A 20,356-nucleotide genomic window follows, 5' to 3' on the forward strand; every position below is an offset into this window, starting at 1 on the left:
AAAAAAATTATCAGCCTGATGCTCCAGAGTTAAAATCAGAAATGTGTCATGTAGAGCACTATGTATCATCACAACATACATGAAGCTATGTGCTTATATTTCCCGAATATAAACCTGCATTTCAGAAAACTGAATTCAAAACCGACATTAGTAGATTTAACCCCGTTCTCATGTTAAATGAAAGTGTCACGTTATGAGATTAGGAACCCATTCTACACATGATATGGTGATAAATAATCTCATTTAGCAATCAATAATGTTATTGAATGCCTGTGCGGCAGGCCACTATTCAGAAAATGCTCCAGACCGCTATATGTTATCTCCTTAATGTTCAGTATTTTACAAGAATGTCCAATATAAATTTAGTGATGATAGATGTGGTGAGGCAAAATATTAGAATAGGAAAAAGTTATTTACCTGTAAAAGAAGAAATCAGAAAGATATTTATTGATGACTACTAGATGTATTGGAAATTAAAAAAAGATTCTAATAACTTACTAGACTAATGAGACAGCTAATAGTCTGAAGAAAAAAAAGTATAATTCGAATCATTCAAAAGCTGTTTCTTAACTTTTAGGAAAGATGTTTTGAATGAGGTAATTCATCCTCTGGATAACAGAGAAGAGAATTTGAATGGAGTGCCAAGAAGTCTGGAAAGATAGCGGGCTTTTCCATTTGACAAGACCACCATAGTAGGAAGGTAATTTAACAGGAAACAGGTATTTGGGAAAAAAGACAGAGGTTTTGCCTTCCAGGAAACTTCACGATGCTATTTTATGATTTGGTCTCTCTTGTGTGGACTTGGCCTTCACACAAATAGATGTTCTCGGGAGCTGGCATAAGATGCTTCTAATGGCGGCAATTTATTCACAGGGACAGGATGGTGAATCTTAAATAGCGGAGATGGGTTCTCTAGTCTGACTGTTTGGATTCCAACCCTTATTTTACGACCTGCTGTATGTCCTGGGTGTGTTAATCTCTCCAAAGATCAGGTTCCTTGTCAGGAAAAGGGAGCTCATTTGGGGACCCACCTTGAGTACTGGGCATAAAGAGTCAAGGAGACAATGTATATCATGTGTTTAGTACAAGAATTGCACGTGGTAAGCACTCAATTAATGTTAGATAATTTTATTCTTATTCATTCATACACGTTCAATAATTTCCCAAGTTCTAAGCAAAATGCATACATCAGGACCAGAGTACATGGAAGAAATGAGACTGAGTGGAGAGAAGAGAAATACTTAATGAAAAATTTCTTAATGCTTTAGTTGCTATGATGTGCATAGGGGTAGAACTGGGCCAAGCTCTCCTTTGGATACTAATGTTTCATCAGCTCAGGAGCACATAAAGGTCAACCAGTTAGGTCATTCATGGAGAGACTGTGTGAATATTTTTGAATGAATATTACAGTTGATAGGGCTCTATAGAACAATGTCCTGAGAGAGAGACAGGGCCCTCAACAGTACAGGTTTGAAGGCCTGTTAGAAAAACTTGGGGATGCCTACTAATCTGTAGCCTATGACACAGATAATATATAGTTACAGGGAATTACAATTTTCAGGGAAGTCATGCAATAATAAACAATATGTTCACAACATAAATATATTAATTCTACATGATGAGCTGACAACCTGAAAGAAGAAAAATGTTCAACTATTATGCCATGCAAAAGACAGAATTTGAGAAGGGGAATTTGGACTTATAGTTTGCATTAAATAGTCTAATAATTTCCTGAAGTTTCACTCATCAGCATTGATAAATTCAAGTTAAATAGGAACTGACTTGGATATTCCTCTTTTTAAAAAACGAACTGGTTTACCTGATTCAGATCAAGATATCCTGGAATTAAATTTCCACACGCACTAAATTGAGAAAAACATCCAAATTGATATTTAGTGAATCAAAACTTTTTTAGGGTAATTTTAAAAACGTTTTAAGGTAATTTTTTCCCTTGAATCTAGGTTCGTGATTCACCTGGAAACCAGGATGCACACTGAACTTAATAATAAAATGAAAGGTTTGTGGTACGAAAAAAATTATCATAACTAAGAAACAAAATTGGTAATTTATTTAAAACTTAGGCTTTTTCTACTCAAAAGTAGAAACATTTTTATTACTTTTGTAAATAAGGAGAGTTTAAAAGCACCTATTACAATATCTCGACAGAGAAAACACTCAATAAATGCCAGATTAAAATTTTAGTGGAATACAAATCAGTTCTTGACAGTGCCTAATAGGAGTTTCAGATCTTGTATTTGTTTTACAATTCTTGTTTGTGACAATTAATTCTATTGGAGTCAACATTTATGTAGTATTTCCTTCCTCTGTCCCATTCATAGGTCCCAGGAAAAGCAAGCAAAGTAATAAGCCATAGGTAAGAAAAAATGATATTATAAATTTGATATCTGCGTAGGAAATAAATAGGTCGAGATAAAAGAGCACAGGATCCCAAAGATAAGTATCTCATAGCTTCCTTCTTAATTTAAACTATTCTGTATGTTAAATTGTAGACAGATGCAACAAATACACTTAAACACATTCATAATTAGTGCATAGTCAAATGATGGTGGAACTCCATTTCCCAACCTCAGAATCCATCAACCCAGACACAATTCTCACTTATGATTTTCACATTAAGACATTCTTAAAATATTACCAGTGTTCAATATAAGCAAATAAAAGGCTTTCGGGGCCCAATTAGGGAAGAAAAATGTGCTGAATCTCCACATACATCATAGTGATAGAAGATTCACGAAGAACTTCACTTTGATGGAACCTGATACACTGACAGTAGTAATGTCATGAGATGTTTGGTCAGGAGACCAAAAAGTTAACACACTGGAAACCTGACAAGCTGGGAAGCCAACAGGAGGATAATTAATCATAAGTTTAGAGAAACCATTGGATGGTTAGCATCCTGTTGCTAAGCAATATGTTTCTAGGCAGCAGGTCTTCTCACATCTGAAAGGACCAGACATTTTATTTTTATTTTTTAAAGGACAGTTTATTTTTCAAATTGTCATAGTTACGTGTATTTGTAGTTTGTCAATTTGGGGTCTCTCTGTTACTATATACTTATGTAATTTATGGACTATCTGATTTATAAGAAACAATTGTATTGATTACATGTCAATATGTGTGATAGCCCTCACTAAAAAAAAGCTTTTACATTCACCATGTAGTAAATGATAGAGTTTGTTTATGGTCATATAATAATCAGATAAGGAAAGATGCTTTCAGTGATGTGAATACTGTAGCCAAATAATGAAACACAAAATATATTTGAGCTAGATTAAAATATTAAAGTTAACTTAGATACGGAAAAACCTTTATATTGTGAATGTTCAAATAGGACTTGGTACCAAGGGAAATGGCTATCAGTAAAGGAGAAATGCAGGAAAATTTTTGAGCTTTCAAATATTGAATTATATATATCACACATCTATAAAAGTTAAGATTTGCTGTTCAAATTGGCTTGTCTTCAAAGTATCATTACATTATTAGTTGAACTTGGGAAATAACAGCAATTACTATCAGATAGTTGAAGAAAAAGAAATCTGGAATGCTTGGAATAAGTGCACTGGAATTTATCAACCAAGTGCTTCTCACACATACCCTCAATATTTAATGGTACAGAAATCACCCACCTATCCCCCACTCTCAAGCCAATTCTGCTCACCTGTGCTGCCTCTTGTACATGCCCAGAGAGGAATAAGGGAAGAAAATGAGTATAAGTACTTCCCAAAGGACATTTTTGGATCACTGTACCAGGTACCAAGTTTTAGACCCTAGAAACGTGGTAGGAAGTATCACATTCCCTTCTTTTCTTTTTTCTTTCCTGCCTCTTCACGACTTTTCCTCCAGTGCATTAATGTTAAATTAATATTTTTTCCTCAGATTAAAATGTTTGCTACTAGACTAGCTGATTTTAAATGAAATTTTTTCTACATTCTCCCCCAATATTTTGATTGAGATCCTCTATGCCATGGAGATGGGTTAGGGGCAGGGAGGAGGCCAAGTTACCCTGTTGTTGAGGGTGGTAGGAGAAGGAGGAGAGGGAACACAAGTGTAGCTCCACTACAGAATTGCACTGGTTTCAGGTCTTGGAGAGAACACTTGCTCCGTACTGTTACTTCATTTCTCTTTTTTAAAAACTGACCCATTAGCTCTTCAACTCATAAGGAAGAATTAGGCTGCTGTCTTGTCAACTGTGTATAATTGCTCTTAATTAGTAATGCATGAATTTAAATAAAGTAGTTGAATTTCAAAAGTTTTGTTTTAGTTTTAGAAATACAGGTAGTTTCAGTAGGTCATTTGGTCTATTACTTGTGACTTCTCTTTTACAATATTAACACTTTCAGTTTATTCATAATTTGATCAATTTATAAAAACCAAACAAACCTCCTCAAATAGTAGCTTATTTGATGTTTTGAGAGATGAAACTAATACATCATGGAGTGAATTTTTATTATTTTTTTAGTATATAGGTCCATCACAGCTTAAGAATTTGAAGATGTTTTCAATAACTGGCTCATGCTATACTGCTTCACTGCCCTGGCCATTTAAATATTCCTTTAACATGATTTGTAAATTTGGTTTACAGATTAACACAGAAGATCTGAAGACAGGCACACTCATAAACACATGAATGATCCAATAAACAGGCAACAAAAAGTCCTACTGAGCTAGGCAAAAACATTATTTCTTCCTTGTTGAAGGTATCAGCATATGCTACCTCTTATGTTGCACAAGTGTGCTCATTAAATATTATGAAATGTACAGCAGGCTGGGAAGCTCTAACTAGCTAGTCAAAGTCACTCATACCTGTGTGTTCGTATTTATGTCGCAGAAGGGAACTGCTTTTCTGGAATGTCTTGTCACATAAGTCACATGCATACATGCCACTCTCTGTCTTCTTGATCTTCTTTCGAGACAGACAGGAGTCGGAGTCTGTCATGTCATCTAGGCCTGACATGTAGTCTTGTGTTCCATCAAGCAATTCTCCCTGTGATACAATCACATAGTTCAACACAGTCTCTTCTCTTTGCTTTTACACTAAACAACTTCGCACAGGTTGACATTTGGAGAACCTCAAAAGCAATTTCCATTAATTGATCTAGGTTTTAATAATCATCATTTTCCATGAACAACATATGATGTCTTAGGTTTCAGCAAAAATATAAACCTACTCTGCCCTGGACGGTTGAGCGTTGTTGTTCAGGGACAGAAAAATGGTCAATCCTAAAGGTCAGAAAAATGAAAATGTGTCTAAAATCCTTTATTTTCTTTATATCAGGAAATACCCACGAGTGAAAGGTAAAGATCTGAATTTGTGTATTTTTCAGTGTACTTAACTTTAGAAATGATCTGTAGCGACAGAAACCCCATTTTAATTGAATTTTATATTTAGGTACAAAATGTTATTATTATGCAATCTATTTAAATGTATGTCTACCAACTAAAGGCCTCAAGCTATATTTTTATATTTAATTTTCTAATTTGAAATAGGGAATATTAATAACACATTTTATCAATGTTCTATCTATGTTAAAACAGCCTTCAGCATTAAGCAATAATGAATGTGGATCTGTAAATTATTAAAGTTCTTGATATTTATTTTGTCTTGATCCAAAGGAGTGCAAACTTGCACGATAATGTACATTTTCATTTGCTAGCCCACAGTTCAGTTTTCTTAGACTACGTTTGCACTAATTAATATTAGAGAAGATTAAACAGGCTTAACTACATTCACAAAGAGGGCAGATGTACTGCGCATCGGAACACTGGAACAGCTGTCACAGAGGTGCACTGCTATTTGTGCTCCTGTTCTGTGAACGGAGATTATACTCCATAACCTTAAAACATACCTGCATTTTGCATCTGGTAAACCATAAACTGTTTATCGGTTTGAAAATTACATACGAAGTCATGTGAAATGTACAAAATATTCTAAAAATACAAAATAAGCTATTCTCAATAAAACAAGGTATATTCCATTAATGTGTGCCTATCTATATGGCATGTCAAATTCACATACATATTACTGCAGACCGTGAACATCTGTGACTGTTATACACGTTAATTTTTAGCATCTACCTAAGTCTTACCAAATGATATCAATATACAATTCTAAAAGCTGACATATAGATGAAAATAAATCTCAAATTTATTTTAAACGTTAAATTCTTTATTTTTCTTTAAAAGTCAATGTGCTTGCATGGTACAATAGTCTACTGTTTCATCCATTTATGTTTTTTAGCCCACACACTCTAAGTTCAAGTTAAAAGCAACACTTCTATTTTTGCTGAAAACATAGCATTTGATGTTCCCACTAAGGTTTGGGTTTCCTACATGCACATAAGCTCTATAATTTCCATCTCCTCTCTTCAGAGCAAAAAGAGATTTCTTATTACCTGAAATCCTTGTTTCCGCTGGTACTTTCTCCTTTGCTGCATGTCAGCGAAAGTAGCTGCTCCAGTTGGGTAAGTATAGGCCATATGTGGTAGGAAGCTCATCTGATCCAGTCCTGGGTATGGTCGTAGCCCAGGGATACTCGTCTGGACTGGAGGCATGAAAGTGGCAGGGGGAAATGCGCTTTGTGGTGGAAGAGCCGTGTACAAAGGTTTGGCACTAAATGGGTTCATGCCGAACACTGGGTTAGTGCTTTTGCTGTCCAGATTATTTGAATTTGAAAACTCCTTCTTGATAAAAGTCAAGTTTAGAGGCTCATCTGAGTTTTCAGATGATGAAGAAACACTGTTATGGTCTAAATTTATGCTACTAGCTTTTGTTTTGTTCTTTGTGGCTATAATACTTTTGGGTTCTTTCATTTGTTTTGGTAATGACAAGTCCAAAGGCTCAGCCTGGAGCTCCTCAGAAGAGAAGCTGTTTGGAGTGTAAGAACTACTGTGGGAGTTTTTAGAAGATGTGGAGGAAAGATTTAAGGGAGAAGGAGTATTGCTCCTAGAGTGGTCCAATTTTTCAACTGGTTTAATACTGGTAAAATGGGAAGGTTTTGTTAGCCTGAGAGGAGGATCACAATTTGTAACACTGTTATGGAGTTCTGCTATCGATGCTGATGTTATGGAGTCCAAAGGTTTTACGGGAGACCTGGGTAATAAAGAGTCTTTTGTAGGAGGGTTACTGTTGGGAGCTAACGGCTTGGAGTTCCTTTCCAGTGATGGTGACCTGGAATTTGAATACTGGTAGACTTTTCGTTGCTCAAACCATTCCTTCACAAATTCCTGAGGAAGGCCCACAGCAATGGAAATTTTCAGCAGTTCATCAGAGTTGGGCTCCATGTTCATAGCATAATATGCTTTAAGTACAGACATGTGGTCCTTGTACGGGTTGATGGGGCTTGTCATTCCTTTCTCAGAAAGTACAGATGACAAGAGGAGAGCTTTATTATCAACAAAAACTCCGGCTTTGTTGGGGACTATGTTCTCATGAGGTTGCAGGACTGCCTTGATCTCTTCATTCATCTTACAAAGGTAACGTTCATGCTGATGCAAGGGAATGGGACCAGGAAAACTCTCTTTACAGAACTGGCATGAAAATGGAGTGGAAATGTTATGGTTCTCAATCATCTTATCGTCGGTGACCAAATCTATTAAAGTACGTAGCTTCTCTTTCTTTATGTTACTGATCTGTCTCCTTGAGTCAGTAGTCAAGCTCTGGAGGCAAGCTTTGGCTTCATTGACTTTTTCTAATGTATAGTCGATAATGCTTTTGGTGGCACCATTGTGACTCACTACTGGAAGACCTACGGATGCAATATTAGGAGAAGTAACTCCCTGTTCCTCAGGTTGAGAACATGGATCCTTCATGTGATAACCTTTCAACTTTGAAATTTCTTCAGCCTTGCAGTCCATTTTTTGCCTGGAAACCGTATTGTCCACAATCTGTAGAACTTTTTGTACCTCGCTTAAATTACTATTCATTGTGGGAAATCCAAGTAAAGGGGCTTCCATCCCTACACCTAAGTGCTGCATCGGACTCTGAGCAGACGGATGAACTCCTAAAGGGCTGGTCGCTCCAAGTCCACCATTCATAAAGGGACTAGTGCCACTAAACCCGTGTGTGGCCATCAGAACTTTGTAGTCATTGAAGTCTAGTGGTTCTGTTTTAATTTTAAGTAAGCCTGTTTGTTCAGACATACTAAGTGGTTTTCCATTCTCCAATTTGTTTCTTAACTGGGTAATGGCTGAGTTGGTAGGAGAAGAAGAAACAGAATTAGGGGAAGAACCCGTCTTGATATTGTTTCTCATTCGGCCATTTACAGAGATTAAACCAATACATTTCTTGCTGCTGATGTGCGAGCTGTAGGAACCCGAATGGGAGAAACGTTTCTTGCAGTTTGGGCACTCATATGGTTTTTCGCCTAAAAAGATAATAAAAATGGACATTACGTTCTTTGTTTACATAACAACGGCGTGTGTCTAACAAGATAAGAATCTGGGAAACAAATGAAAGAACACAATGAGGCACCTCTGCAGTCTAGGTGCTTAGATTTATTTGATTATACCATTTCTGGGCTTTATCTGTCCTGAGAGGACATAATTCAGGATGTTAGCCGAGAAAGGTGAGGGCTATCTAGGCCTTTAGAAGTCAAGATCCCAAATCTTGTCTTGCCATCGGCACCCTCCTATTTAAACAGAGCGTCAGATGAATGTGTGGCCAATGGCACAATGAAGATGTCACAGTATTTAAAGGGAAGTGTAGCCATGGCTTTAATAAACTCTGTGGCAATTCCATTGATTTTACCAATCCAACTAGTCCTTAGAATAGCAACCAATTTGATAAAGAAATGCATGGCAAAACTATCAGAACTAGTTATAGAGAGGAAGTCTCAGTGGTAGGATGTAATTTCGTAAAAAATATATCTCTCTCAGGAATTAGGGAACATTTATCATATACAAGCTCCTATCCAAAATTCTTCAACTTTTTCTTTCATGGCTAGGTATCAAAAATGGATTTCCTTCAGAAATTGCCAGTTGAATTTCTTCAGTTCAAAAATATTTAATCTCTAGAAGTGGTTTTAAAAGGGGAATAAGGAGCCTTTATGATTTGATAATAAATCAAAGCAGGTGGAATTTTTGAAAAGTGTACATATTCTTATTCTTTTTATAAGATGGTACCATAAATCTCATGATGACAAATCAGGCACACATAGCTTTTGAAATAAGTTAGTACATCCGAAATGCTACAAATAGAACTGTGCAAATTGTAAACAATCTTAAAACTCCCCTAATTTCTGGAGCAATTTTAAGTATATACAGGTTAAATTAAAAAAACAAACAAACTTCTTAATTAAACAAAATGCAAATACAAACACTAACAGCTCTGCTACTCACCACTGTGAATTCGCAGGTGTTCTTTCAAGTGGTGTTTATATTTGAAGGCCTTGCCACACTCTGTGCATTTGAACTTGCGATTACCTGCTCCTTGGGTCAGCATTTGGTGCTATGAAAGGAAAAAGACTGACATCAGTTTTGCGCAGGAGGAACAAAGAAAATTTGTTACAAATATTTTAAAAAGACCTCTTTTTCGAGACAGGCCAAAGGGTTTGAGTGCATGTTTATTTATCTGCCCAGCTTTCAGAGTTGCAATAAAAGTGATAATGTTGGCAATAAAATTGGAACAAATAAAAAAAGTGCTTTCACATGTGCATCCAGCCCTGCTTTAGAATTATTTCTCGAGTCTCTTTTCCAAAATGTTTTTTTCTGAGCCTTTGGAAATGAGGAACTATGATTGTAAAGATGTTTGTGGTTCTTTATGTTTACGGCAAATTTTAAAATCTGAAGATTCCCTGCTAGAATGCAACTATTCCATCAAGGAGAAAATAAATATTTTCCTGAAAATTCTAAAATAGTCTAAAAAAAATCCACACATAAAACTATTTTTATTACGTTTCTGCATCAGGTTAAAAGTATATCTTGTACTGAGACAATACCAAATTTAAAGAAGAAAAGAAAAACACAAAACAAACAAAGAAACTTGGCTATAAATATTTCAGTACATGATAAGCATGTTTAAACATCCCATTCACTGCTCTAGTAGCAAACATAAACCCTGTTTTTCCTGAGGTATTGCATATCAGATTTGATTCATTATCAAATGTAAGAGACAATATCTCGGGTGATAGCTGTTTGAGCAGTTTTATCATAGGCCAGTAGGGAAGATTTCAACGACTTTTCATTTTCCTTTTTAGTAGTGTGCTAGGGAGTAGGGACAAAAAAGAGAAAAAAAAGTTTGCTGAAAAGACAAGTTAAAAGCAGCAAAGATATAATCAAACACAGCTGACCTTTTTGAACAAGGAAAGAAAAAGCAGTGACTTAGAATTCTGAAAAAAAAAAAAATACAGTCTTCCACTCTGGATGTTCAAGGTAGGAGGTCAGCCTTTTTCAAGCAGCAATGACACAAAAGCCTTTTGCAAAAAAGACAGCACAGAAACGGTATGACAACTGCTAGGGTGTGCTGAATCTTCCCACATTCCTAGTGAGACAGATGGTGTTACATGGGACACAGGGAGGTTTGTTCAAACAGCAGCAACCTTCAAAGATCAAGCAGAGCCCAGCCCGCCGAGCACCATTGAGGGACCAGCGCTCATATGTTGCTGAGTTGCATAAACAAACAGCAACAGCTGCTTTGTCTCCCCCCACGGCCCTCAGAGGACTACTATAAACTTTAGTTGTGCCACTGTTAATATGATACAATCATTTTAATTTACTAATTGTAAATGCCATGAGCAAATGAGGGGACTTTTCAACACCAAAGCTACCATTCATAATGCGCCAACACAATCACACTTCTGCATGTGAAATTTAAAGCAGTTATGCTAGATAAATATCTAGGCACTTTTTTTATCCTGGAGTTTTTTTGTACATATAAGCAAGAGAGGATAAACTGTTACATAAGTGTAACTACACAAGCATATTTTTTATATCTGAACTTTGAGAAACATTCAGGTGACAAGCCCAATCAGTTATAAATGGAGTGATTTACATGAGCTGTTCCCTTAAAATAGGAAGATTCCATGATATAGTATTATTACCATTGCTTGGTTGTGTTTGCTTATTCTCATTTTCCTTCTTTAAAGAAAATAAAGCCCACAAGAAAAACACATAAGAATTTTTTTACAGGAAATCCTGTTCAATAATTTTAAAAACGAAGATGGTATAAAGGCTATCTGGAGTGATTTCAGGTCTGTGCACTGGTTATTTTAACTTAATGCACACCATTTTTGTTATCATCTGAACACATCATAAGGTCAGTGTGCACAGTCAATTCTCCTAGGAGGACAGAAACAGCAGTTTTGCTAAAACATTTAAGGGGCACTGAGAATCAATCCCATTCAATTATTTCAAGGATTTATGAAGCTATGCTTACCTGTTCAAGACAGAGTATTTATTTTCAAGACAAATGAGCCAAAAGAGGCAGAGCAGCTTTAGCATTTAACTACAAATATGCATAACAAGAAGGGATCATTTAAAATGTACATCTAATATTTTAGTACTAATTCAGTTTACTATATCTATATACACACACACATATATGTATCATATGCCTTTTCAATTTTCCTTAAAACACTTAATTAGATTTCATATACTAGTAGCAGCTTGTAAAAATACCCTAAGTAATCGAAGGTGTTATGTGACAGATGAAAGAAATGCACATTTCTTTTCTCAGACTTAGACTCTATAGAAAAAAAAATTTCTCAGTAAGACTAGGTGAAAAATGGAACTAAAATTGCTGAGATGTTTAATAATGTATAATTAAAATGCTACAATTTCATTCACTTTTTGTGGAACATAAAAATGAAACTAAAGTCAAGTTAAAGTGCAAATAAAATTTCTAAATTAGAAATTAACACACTCATTCGATCGTGAACATAAGACTATTAAATCATATTAGAAGAGACCATCAAAAAATCATTTAGACCTCAATTAAAGCTATTACCATTAAAAGATCTGCATCTTCAAAATGCCATGAAAAATTAATAATGATTGCCAATCAAAGCAATATCGTTTCTCTAAGGGGTTATTATAGAAAGAAATCACTTAAAACCAGCCCCCCACCTGATCTGTCCCTGGTTTGTGCGTCACCATATGCCGCTCGAGCTGGGTGCGGTAGGCAAACGTGTAGCTACAAAGAGGGCAGGAAAAGTTCTCTTCATTCTTCTCGTGGCGGTACTTGATGTGCTCCTTCAGTGATGTCAAGCGCTTGTAGCCCCGGTCGCAGTAGGGGCAGGTCAGCAGTTGGGCAAAAGCATCTGGAGTTCCAGGTGGCAGGTCTGTAGCCGAGAGGCGAGAGAGAGAGAAGCAGGCCAAAAGGTCAGTAAATCAATGGCAGCTAATGGGCTGACTGCCCGGGATGGTATGACAGGAATCAGGGTAGTCTGCTCCAAGAAGTGCCATCATTGCAACCGGCCCTGCGCGCACCCGGCCCCGCGCGCACCCGGGACAGACTTGCAGGGATCGGTTCACACTGCGCTAGAAATTAATTAATGAATGGAAATTGGTGGTGGGTGGTGGTGGTGGAATTTAAACAGCTGATAAGTGAAGACACTCTCTTCAGGTGACTGGCAGCTCATGTTAAACCTTTGGTCCCATATACCTCAGGAATTCACAATGCCAGGGAGCTTTTCAGGTATTGGTAGAGAACAAAAGGTTAAGGTCAGTATTTCAAAACTCCACCCCAGCCCCCTCCAAAGTGAAATATTTGGGAAAGCTAGGAATAAATTTAGATATTTTTATCTCTTAGAAATAGGCTCTAATTGTTCTTGTTCTTTATTGGATGTACAAATGACACAAATTTGCTGACAAAAAAATTCACAATACCCTAAAATTACAGTTCTAATCTTTGCTCATGAAATTCCATGCTTCTGCAGCTGTTCTTCAAATTTTAAGGTAAACACCCAGGCATGTAGTGCATTTGTAATTGTAACAGCTGCAGAGGTCAATGCAGTGGCTAAAAATGAATTACAGCCTCACCATTTTCCTCTTGCCCATTGGCCTCTGGAGTGCCAAGGCGGGACAGTTCCTCAGGGGCTTCTGGGTAAATAATGGCCGTGTCGCTGCGCTGAAGGTACTCCTCGATGCTAACCGCATGGCCATCGCGTTCCTCCAGTTTTCTTTTGGCAAAGTATTCCTCAAAGTCTGTTGTGCAATTTGCATTCTTAACTGAAATCATAAAAGGAGAAGAAATGTCTCTTCACCACCGTCATACTAGGAGCCCAAGTCCATTTACATCATTTTCAGCAAGAAATGCTGACTTACAATAAAGCTGCAAATACCTAGTTTATCTGTAAGGGTCACACGCGACCAGTTGTTGATTGAACGCTTATTTTGGGCCGTCATATATGCAAAGCAAAAGGACACTTTGTTTTAAGTTCAAGAGGCACATTAGATTTATTTCTTCCTGGAATAGTAATCTCCATAATTCACAAAGAATGAAGAAAGGTTAAAGTGTCTTTTAGCAAAAACTTTAAGAAGTGGAGCTAAAATCCATAAACTTGAGAGATAATATACGCTCAAGGCTACTTTAATAGTTGACATTAAACATTGTTTTCTTTTAGGTAAGGTGTATTTAATTTTTAATTGTCCACTAAACCTTATGTTTCAAACCACAGAAATATCTTGTTGCTAAATATATGTTTTTCAACCTCCACCCTCTGAATTTCACAAACAGCTGGGACTACATAGTCTGATTTAGATGCTAAAAAGATAGATATTCCTAGGGAGGTACTAATGTGATTTTGCTTAAAAAAATCTTGGAATGTAGCAGTTTATCTTTCCCTATAATCTCACTATTTAGCGCACTATTTTAAAGCTGCTGAAAATTAAATCAAACTCACAGCTGATAGAAAAAAAATAACAGAGGGAGCAAGAAAGTGGCTATACTGCTATGCTTTTGATATGATTTTAAATAAATTATGACTTTATTCCATGAAAGGAATAAAAGTTGTGAACCAATTTTTAGCGACCTGTGTCATAAGACATTGTCTATTTGAACCCTCTAGATGAGTTTCTGAAATAAGCTGTTCTTTAAATATCTTAAATAAAAATTTTCTTCTGCATATGACAGATTTGAGAGAGTAGCTGTTATAAAGGTAGTCGACAAAAAAATCCTTTGCTGTATAAATAATGTTGGTTTCCAGCTTTCATAGTTCTGAGAGCAGTTAACTTTGATTCACTGTATTCTTTACCTGACAGCCTCGTCTTAAAAGATATTACAATATTTGCCATATCATTCCACTAATTGTGGCAGGGTCATGTTTGAACAAGTCAATCAAAAATTTTTTTTTGGCATGCAGTACTTCAAACTTGTGGATTATAGATTAGAAGAATAGGAAATGGAACCCTTTATCAATTCAACAAGTGTTCATTGAATGCCTGGTATGTGATGGGCACTGTTGTCTCGCTTAGAAAGCGAAAAACAGATCTCACCTCGCCCTTCAGGAATCTATGAGAGTGATCAATATAACTGATAAAATAAATGTTATTACAAACTCAAATATGTTTTATGAAAGAAAGGTATATGGTGGCATGGAAGAAATGGCAGGGGAAGCCTTAATTGAGAAAGCATGAGGTTAACTAATTTTAGAAGCTGGGAAAGAGCAGCATTTGTGAGGATGCTGTGACTGGAAGGAGCATGGTGAGTTTCAGATGTAAACAGACAGCACTGAAGTTCAGAGAGCAAAAGGAGAGCCGCTTGATGCAAGGGAGAACAGGCAGGCAGGGACCAGACCATGCAGCTGGAATAGGTGTAGTAAGGAGCTGGGTCTTTATTCTAAGAGAAACAGGAAACCATTGAACAATATTAAGCATGGAGTATGATTGGATGAAATTATGATTATTCACATTTTTAAAAGATGACTCTGGCTACAGCATAGAGCAGGGATTGGAGGAAGAGAGAGGCAATTCTGGGAAACTAGTTAGGAGGCTCTTAGTACAGGTCAGGCAAAAGATAAAGGTTAGCGAATTGGTGATGGTGAGAAAGAGCAGCAGCTGGATTTGAGAGATACTTAAGAAATAAGATCGCTAGACTTAAGGCAGATGCCAAGATCCTCTCTTGGGTTCAGGCTTACAGGATTTTGATGGGTGTTAAGTAACATTCACCAAAGGAGGGAACATGGGAATTTTACAAAATTGAAATTGAACAAATACATTGGATCAAATAAAAGGAATCTTACACCTTGTAGACTCTTGAATGCAGTGTTAAAAATCCTGAATGCTGTGATCTCAAACTTTTTTCTTTTGCCATCCCAACTTTGGTTAAGTCTAACAAGAGTGACAGTCTGATTTACCCCCAATGTAGGTTCAAAATGTACAATCACAGGTTAGAGCTTTAATATGTTACCTTGAAATTTTCTTTTCTTCTTTTATTTGGGTTTAATAGAAGAAGATGGTCACTGGTTAAAATCTCTTCTGTTGGTATACTCACCATGCTATGGGTGCTTTCCAAAGGATACTAATTGGTGGCCATTTTGATAGTGTCACTTAACTAACATCATTAAGTCACTAGGGAGTATGTAGGAACTCGCCAACTTACACAAACTGCTCATTGTTTTGGATCATTAAAATGACTTCAGCTCTATCAAAAATCACCTTTTTTTTTATAATGGCAAGAAGGCTGTCAAAATGCTGGCTGCAAGACGAACAGTTTTTGAGCAGCTCCACTGATTTTACTAGTGACTGACTTCTTTTTTAATTCTATGGTGGTAGAAAACATTGTAACAGCTTTATTCTGAACTTGGACTTACTGGAATGTTGTCAAGTGTGTAAGCCATTAATTAAAAAAAAGTTTTACGTGAACATCGCCCCCCTTTGATGACCTTAGTGTAACCTAGTAAATATGGACGGATGTACATTTACTTTACTATCCTAATTTTATCTTGATATTTCAGCAACTATTTGAATTATCTGGCTATCTTTGCAAGAATTTTCATTTGCATATGAATGTTTCCATCAGAAATGTAATCAAATGCAAATTCAATTGGATTTGCATTTATAGCCTTTTGGCTTAAAAGGGAGTAAAATTCTGATTTTTCTGGATAGGCAAACTAAACTGCATCTAGATACACTACTGGTGTTTGGAGAGGCAATTCACTTGCTAAGATCAAATTTGACCCTGCTGGATTTTTATGCAAGTGTAATGGGGACAAATCATGTACTCTCTTTAAGGCACTGAGAGTGTCATGATCATCTTTATATCTTGAGCATTGAATACATCGCCTGGAAATAAGTAGGTTCTTAAACATTTGTGGAATAAAATAGAGTAAATTATGTCCTTAACACTGGGGTAGTCTTGCAATAAAAGGAAGCATAAGATAAGACACCAAGAGTTGAGCCAGGGGCTTGGACAACTGCAGAACAATTATGTGTTGAACTCTGTGGTGATCGTAAATACATGCAAGGACTTGATAGGGCTCAGATATGTATTTCAAAAGGTTTCACAAAGAAGGTAATTTAAATCTGCTCCATCAGGATTTTTTTTTTCATGTGGTATAGCTATATTATTGGTTATATTTCTCATTGTATCTAAGGTTACTTAGGTGGAACAGAGTTGAGTGTTCCGTGAGCTAGGGAGAAAGCATGTGATTCTTTTCCTGCAGCAAAAGCCGATGATATATGGTGCTTTTTCCTTAGGGGGATTATAGGTACTAGTAACATACGATTTGTCTGCTCAGCACAACAGGGTTCTCCTTTGTTACTTCCCTATCCTCAAATCTTATGGTACCCAAGGGAGCTGCCATGTTATTGTATGAACCTGTTCCCCCTGATTAACCTGCACCTGAAGTGAGCCAATCTTCTCCCTCCATTCTCCAGGCCAAACAGTTGATTGGCCCAGCAGTAACCAATGGATCCAGCTGAGGCCAATAAATCCCCTCCCTATGATTTAAAGATGTTTTTCCAAAGTGGACATCAAAGCATTTTTTTAAGTGACTATAGTTACAAGACATAGAACTAAGGAATTGATGTTTGCCATCTAGAGAAAGAAGATTTAGGAAGACAGGGAATGAAGCAAACAGAAAAGATGCCTTATCCTGATGGTTCATTTCTAGCTCTACATGTTCCTGAGGCCCGGCTGCTTCCCTGCCTTTCCAATGACTTGTTGTCAACTGTTATTGTATTCTAAGAACCAAATATATTTCCCTTTTCTGCGTTTAGCTCATTTGAGTTGTGTTCAGTCTCCTAAAACCAAAACCATCCTAACTAGCACAGAACTATAACAAATTGATGGGATTAAATTTTGTTACTCTTGAAATTGTTGAGAAGGATGAAGGTTTTGATTCCATTTGGAACTTTGTAGTTTTGGTTTTTACATGAGTTTTGTAATGGTGTATATGGACACAGGAAGGAGGTGGAAAATTTGCTAGAAAGCTATAGAATTCCCCCACTGCATTTTTCTAGTGTAAAATCAACTTCATTTTTTTTCCTGTCTATAATCCTCTGCACTCCCTGGTCTCCTTGGAAGAACTGCCAAAACACACTGAGAAAAGATATTTGCATGGTATTTATGATCAAACCATAATAAAAATTCACAAGAAATTTCAAGTAATTTCTTCTCATGCCTTCTCCAGGGATTTTGTATTTAGCCCTAAAATTTACCCTAATATCTTGCAAATATCTCAACCTTCCCTAAGGTCAGGTAAACTTTTCTCTATCCAAAAAAAAAGAGAAAAAAAAAAGAACTTCATTAATTAAAAATGTTTCTGCATCACCACGTGGATTTTAATATGGTTATGATGACTTTTTAGGATCCTTCATATCAGAAAAGCTTCACTTTTCTTCAGAATATGTTGGTCACTCTTATTAAGGTTGCTTACTTTCATAGATATATTCATCTATTTTAGCAAGAGATTGATATTTTTGGATAGATATTGATAAATGTCAATATAGACTGGTTTTAGAGATTATTGCCTGAAAACAATGTTCATTGAACTCTAAGGAATAGAGGAATATTGGCCCCCACATCAGTCAGCCATATAATCTAGTTGTTTTAGAATATTTTCTCAAACATATTTAAAAGTAGCTTTTATTTAGTGTTTAAAAGTACTTATAATAAGACCCTGATACTTATTCCTTTTCCTTTTCTATTCCATTCTCTTTACTTTTAGCACCTCACTGTTTTCTCTATAACAAGCCTGTGTTCACATAGGAAGTCAAGTACTCTCTCTGTTTTAGTACCGAGAATATTTTAAATTCTCATTTAAAAATTGAATAAATATATTTGAATAATATGCTAAGCCATTCTGACAAAACATCAAGATAAATATGTAATTTGTCTGGAAAGGAAAATATCTTGGAGGGTCCAGAAGAACTGAAGAAAGTATATTTACAAAACTGAGTAGAATCATTCATCCCTCCCTTTTTTTAATAACTGTTTATCGCATGCCTACTGGTGACATCGTGCTTGGGGGTGGGGACAACTGATGCTGACTGATCACTTTTCCTACTTTTGTGATTCCACTCTTAGTGCCATATACATAAAATGTTTGTGATTCTGTCACACATAGACATAGAAATATATATACATGTATAATACAGAATTATATGTACATGTATATTTCCTCAGTATAAGGTAGAAATGATGTATTTATCTTATAATCTGGCTTTTAGTTACTTCACTAAATCAAGGATAAGGAGCCTAAAGAAAGAATTACAAACCTAGGTAATATGTTTGTCATCCTTTGGAAACATAATCTCTTTATTAACAACACCTTAGATAATAAGAAAACATAGAAAATTATTTTTAATTGAATTTTTTCAGCTTAAGGAAGTATATACTCAGCAGTTGTTGCAGTATAAAAGTTCTCACGACTACTTTGTTTAAAGTTGATCAATTAATGGAATATAGGCGTTTCATTATAAAAATGCATGTGTGCATTTTTGCAGAAATTTTACAAAATATATATTAGCGCTAGATATTTAAGGGAAGAGGCTGATCTTTTTCTCATTACACAGCTGCCCAGAGCCCAGCAGAGCCTCGGCCGCGCACAGAGGCATGCTGAAGCCAGGGAAGGGTTGTCCTGAGCAGAAGAGCTTTCCTCTCTTCCTGGGAACTTGCACAGCAGCTTGGCCAGTCTCCACTCCTGCTCTGACATGTTCAGATGCCAAGGAAAGTTCCCTGGGAGTGAGAGCTTCAGGAAAGAGAGGTGAAAATGAACAGGGTGGTGGGGATCAAATATATCCCTAAACAACAGAAAGCAGCCCCGTCAGGGACAGAGTCTAATTTCAAAGTTAGATTTTATATTAGGGATTGTGACTACCAAGATTTAAGAGTAACCCTTAGACGCTTCTGATTGCCATTTGTTGGTACAGAACAGTACAGAATCAATGACCCTTTTAAAACTATTATTCCCACATTAGAGAATATGGATTGATCCTCCACATTACTGTTTCATCTAAAAATTTGGAATTGGTACATTTTGAAAAGATCTTAAAATATTTTATTATATTTTAGAGAATTTATGAAATGAGGAGTTTTTTGCATAGCTGTATTAGGCATCATGAAAGTTGCTATTCAGTACTGTCCAGTGCTCTTTTCACATACCTTCTGTAGACACATGCCATACCTGAGGACGCTCTAGGACAGTCGTTTTCAAAATGTGGTCCTGGGACCAGCAGCATTGATATTATCTGGGAACCTGTTCGAAATATTAAATCTTGGTTCCCACTCCAGACCCACTGAATCAGCACTTCTGGGGTTGGGGTCGCCGTCTGTAGTTTAACAGGCACTTCAGGTGATTCTGATGCACGCCCAGTTTGAGAACCACTGCTGTAGGCACTCAGTCCTCTGCCTTGCATAGCCAAATAAAACACTGGACAATGAGGTGTCAGGAATTACCCCCTGTTGGGTAACCTTCCTGACCTGAGTTCCTATAGTCATCTGCACTTTGATGAATTATCAATCATTGAACCTATCACATCACATTGTAATCCCTGATTTACATATCTGTGAGCTAACAGAGATCTAGACTATGTCTCGTTCTGCTTTGTGCCTAAAACAGTCCCTGGCACATGGTTGATACCCAATATATAATTATACTAGAATTCAAGATCCTTGGAAACCTCATTGGCCTCAGCTATTTTATGTATCCCAATCTTTATTTCCTCTGCTATAAAATGAGCCAGTGTGTGCTTCTTGGGGTACCTTTGAAGTTCCAGAATTTTCTAACTTCAATTGGTTAATTGCCTACTCAATTGTTTTTTATTCACTGGTTAGGCCTAGAGAGTTTTATCTATATTCTTTTCAATTAAAAACACAAAGCAACACAGCTTTCTGATGGGGAAATCGCATACTTGGCTTAAGAAAAAAGTGCTTTGGAGGTGCCTTGGAACCACAGGCA

General features: G+C 36.5%; 1 protein-coding gene across 4 annotated transcripts in view; it reads right to left on the reverse strand.

Annotated features, from left to right (window-relative positions):
• Window positions 1-20,356, reverse strand: part of ZEB2 (zinc finger E-box binding homeobox 2) — a 131,847-nt gene that overhangs the window by 5,921 nt on the left and 105,570 nt on the right. For all 4 annotated transcript variants that reach the window (XM_077153707.1, XM_077153706.1, XM_077153704.1 and 1 more), the window contains 5 exons: window positions 12,996-13,184; window positions 12,081-12,295; window positions 9,357-9,465; window positions 6,414-8,383; window positions 4,825-5,005 (listed from right to left, as the gene is read on the reverse strand). In XM_077153707.1, coding sequence (XP_077009822.1) covers window positions 4,825-5,005; window positions 6,414-8,383; window positions 9,357-9,465; window positions 12,081-12,295; window positions 12,996-13,184 — 2,664 coding nt within the window. The remainder of the gene's footprint in view (window positions 1-4,824; window positions 5,006-6,413; window positions 8,384-9,356; window positions 9,466-12,080; window positions 12,296-12,995; window positions 13,185-20,356) is intronic.

Source organism: Tamandua tetradactyla, chromosome 3, assembly GCF_023851605.1.
Source record: "Tamandua tetradactyla isolate mTamTet1 chromosome 3, mTamTet1.pri, whole genome shotgun sequence".
NCBI lineage: Eukaryota > Metazoa > Chordata > Mammalia > Pilosa > Myrmecophagidae > Tamandua > Tamandua tetradactyla.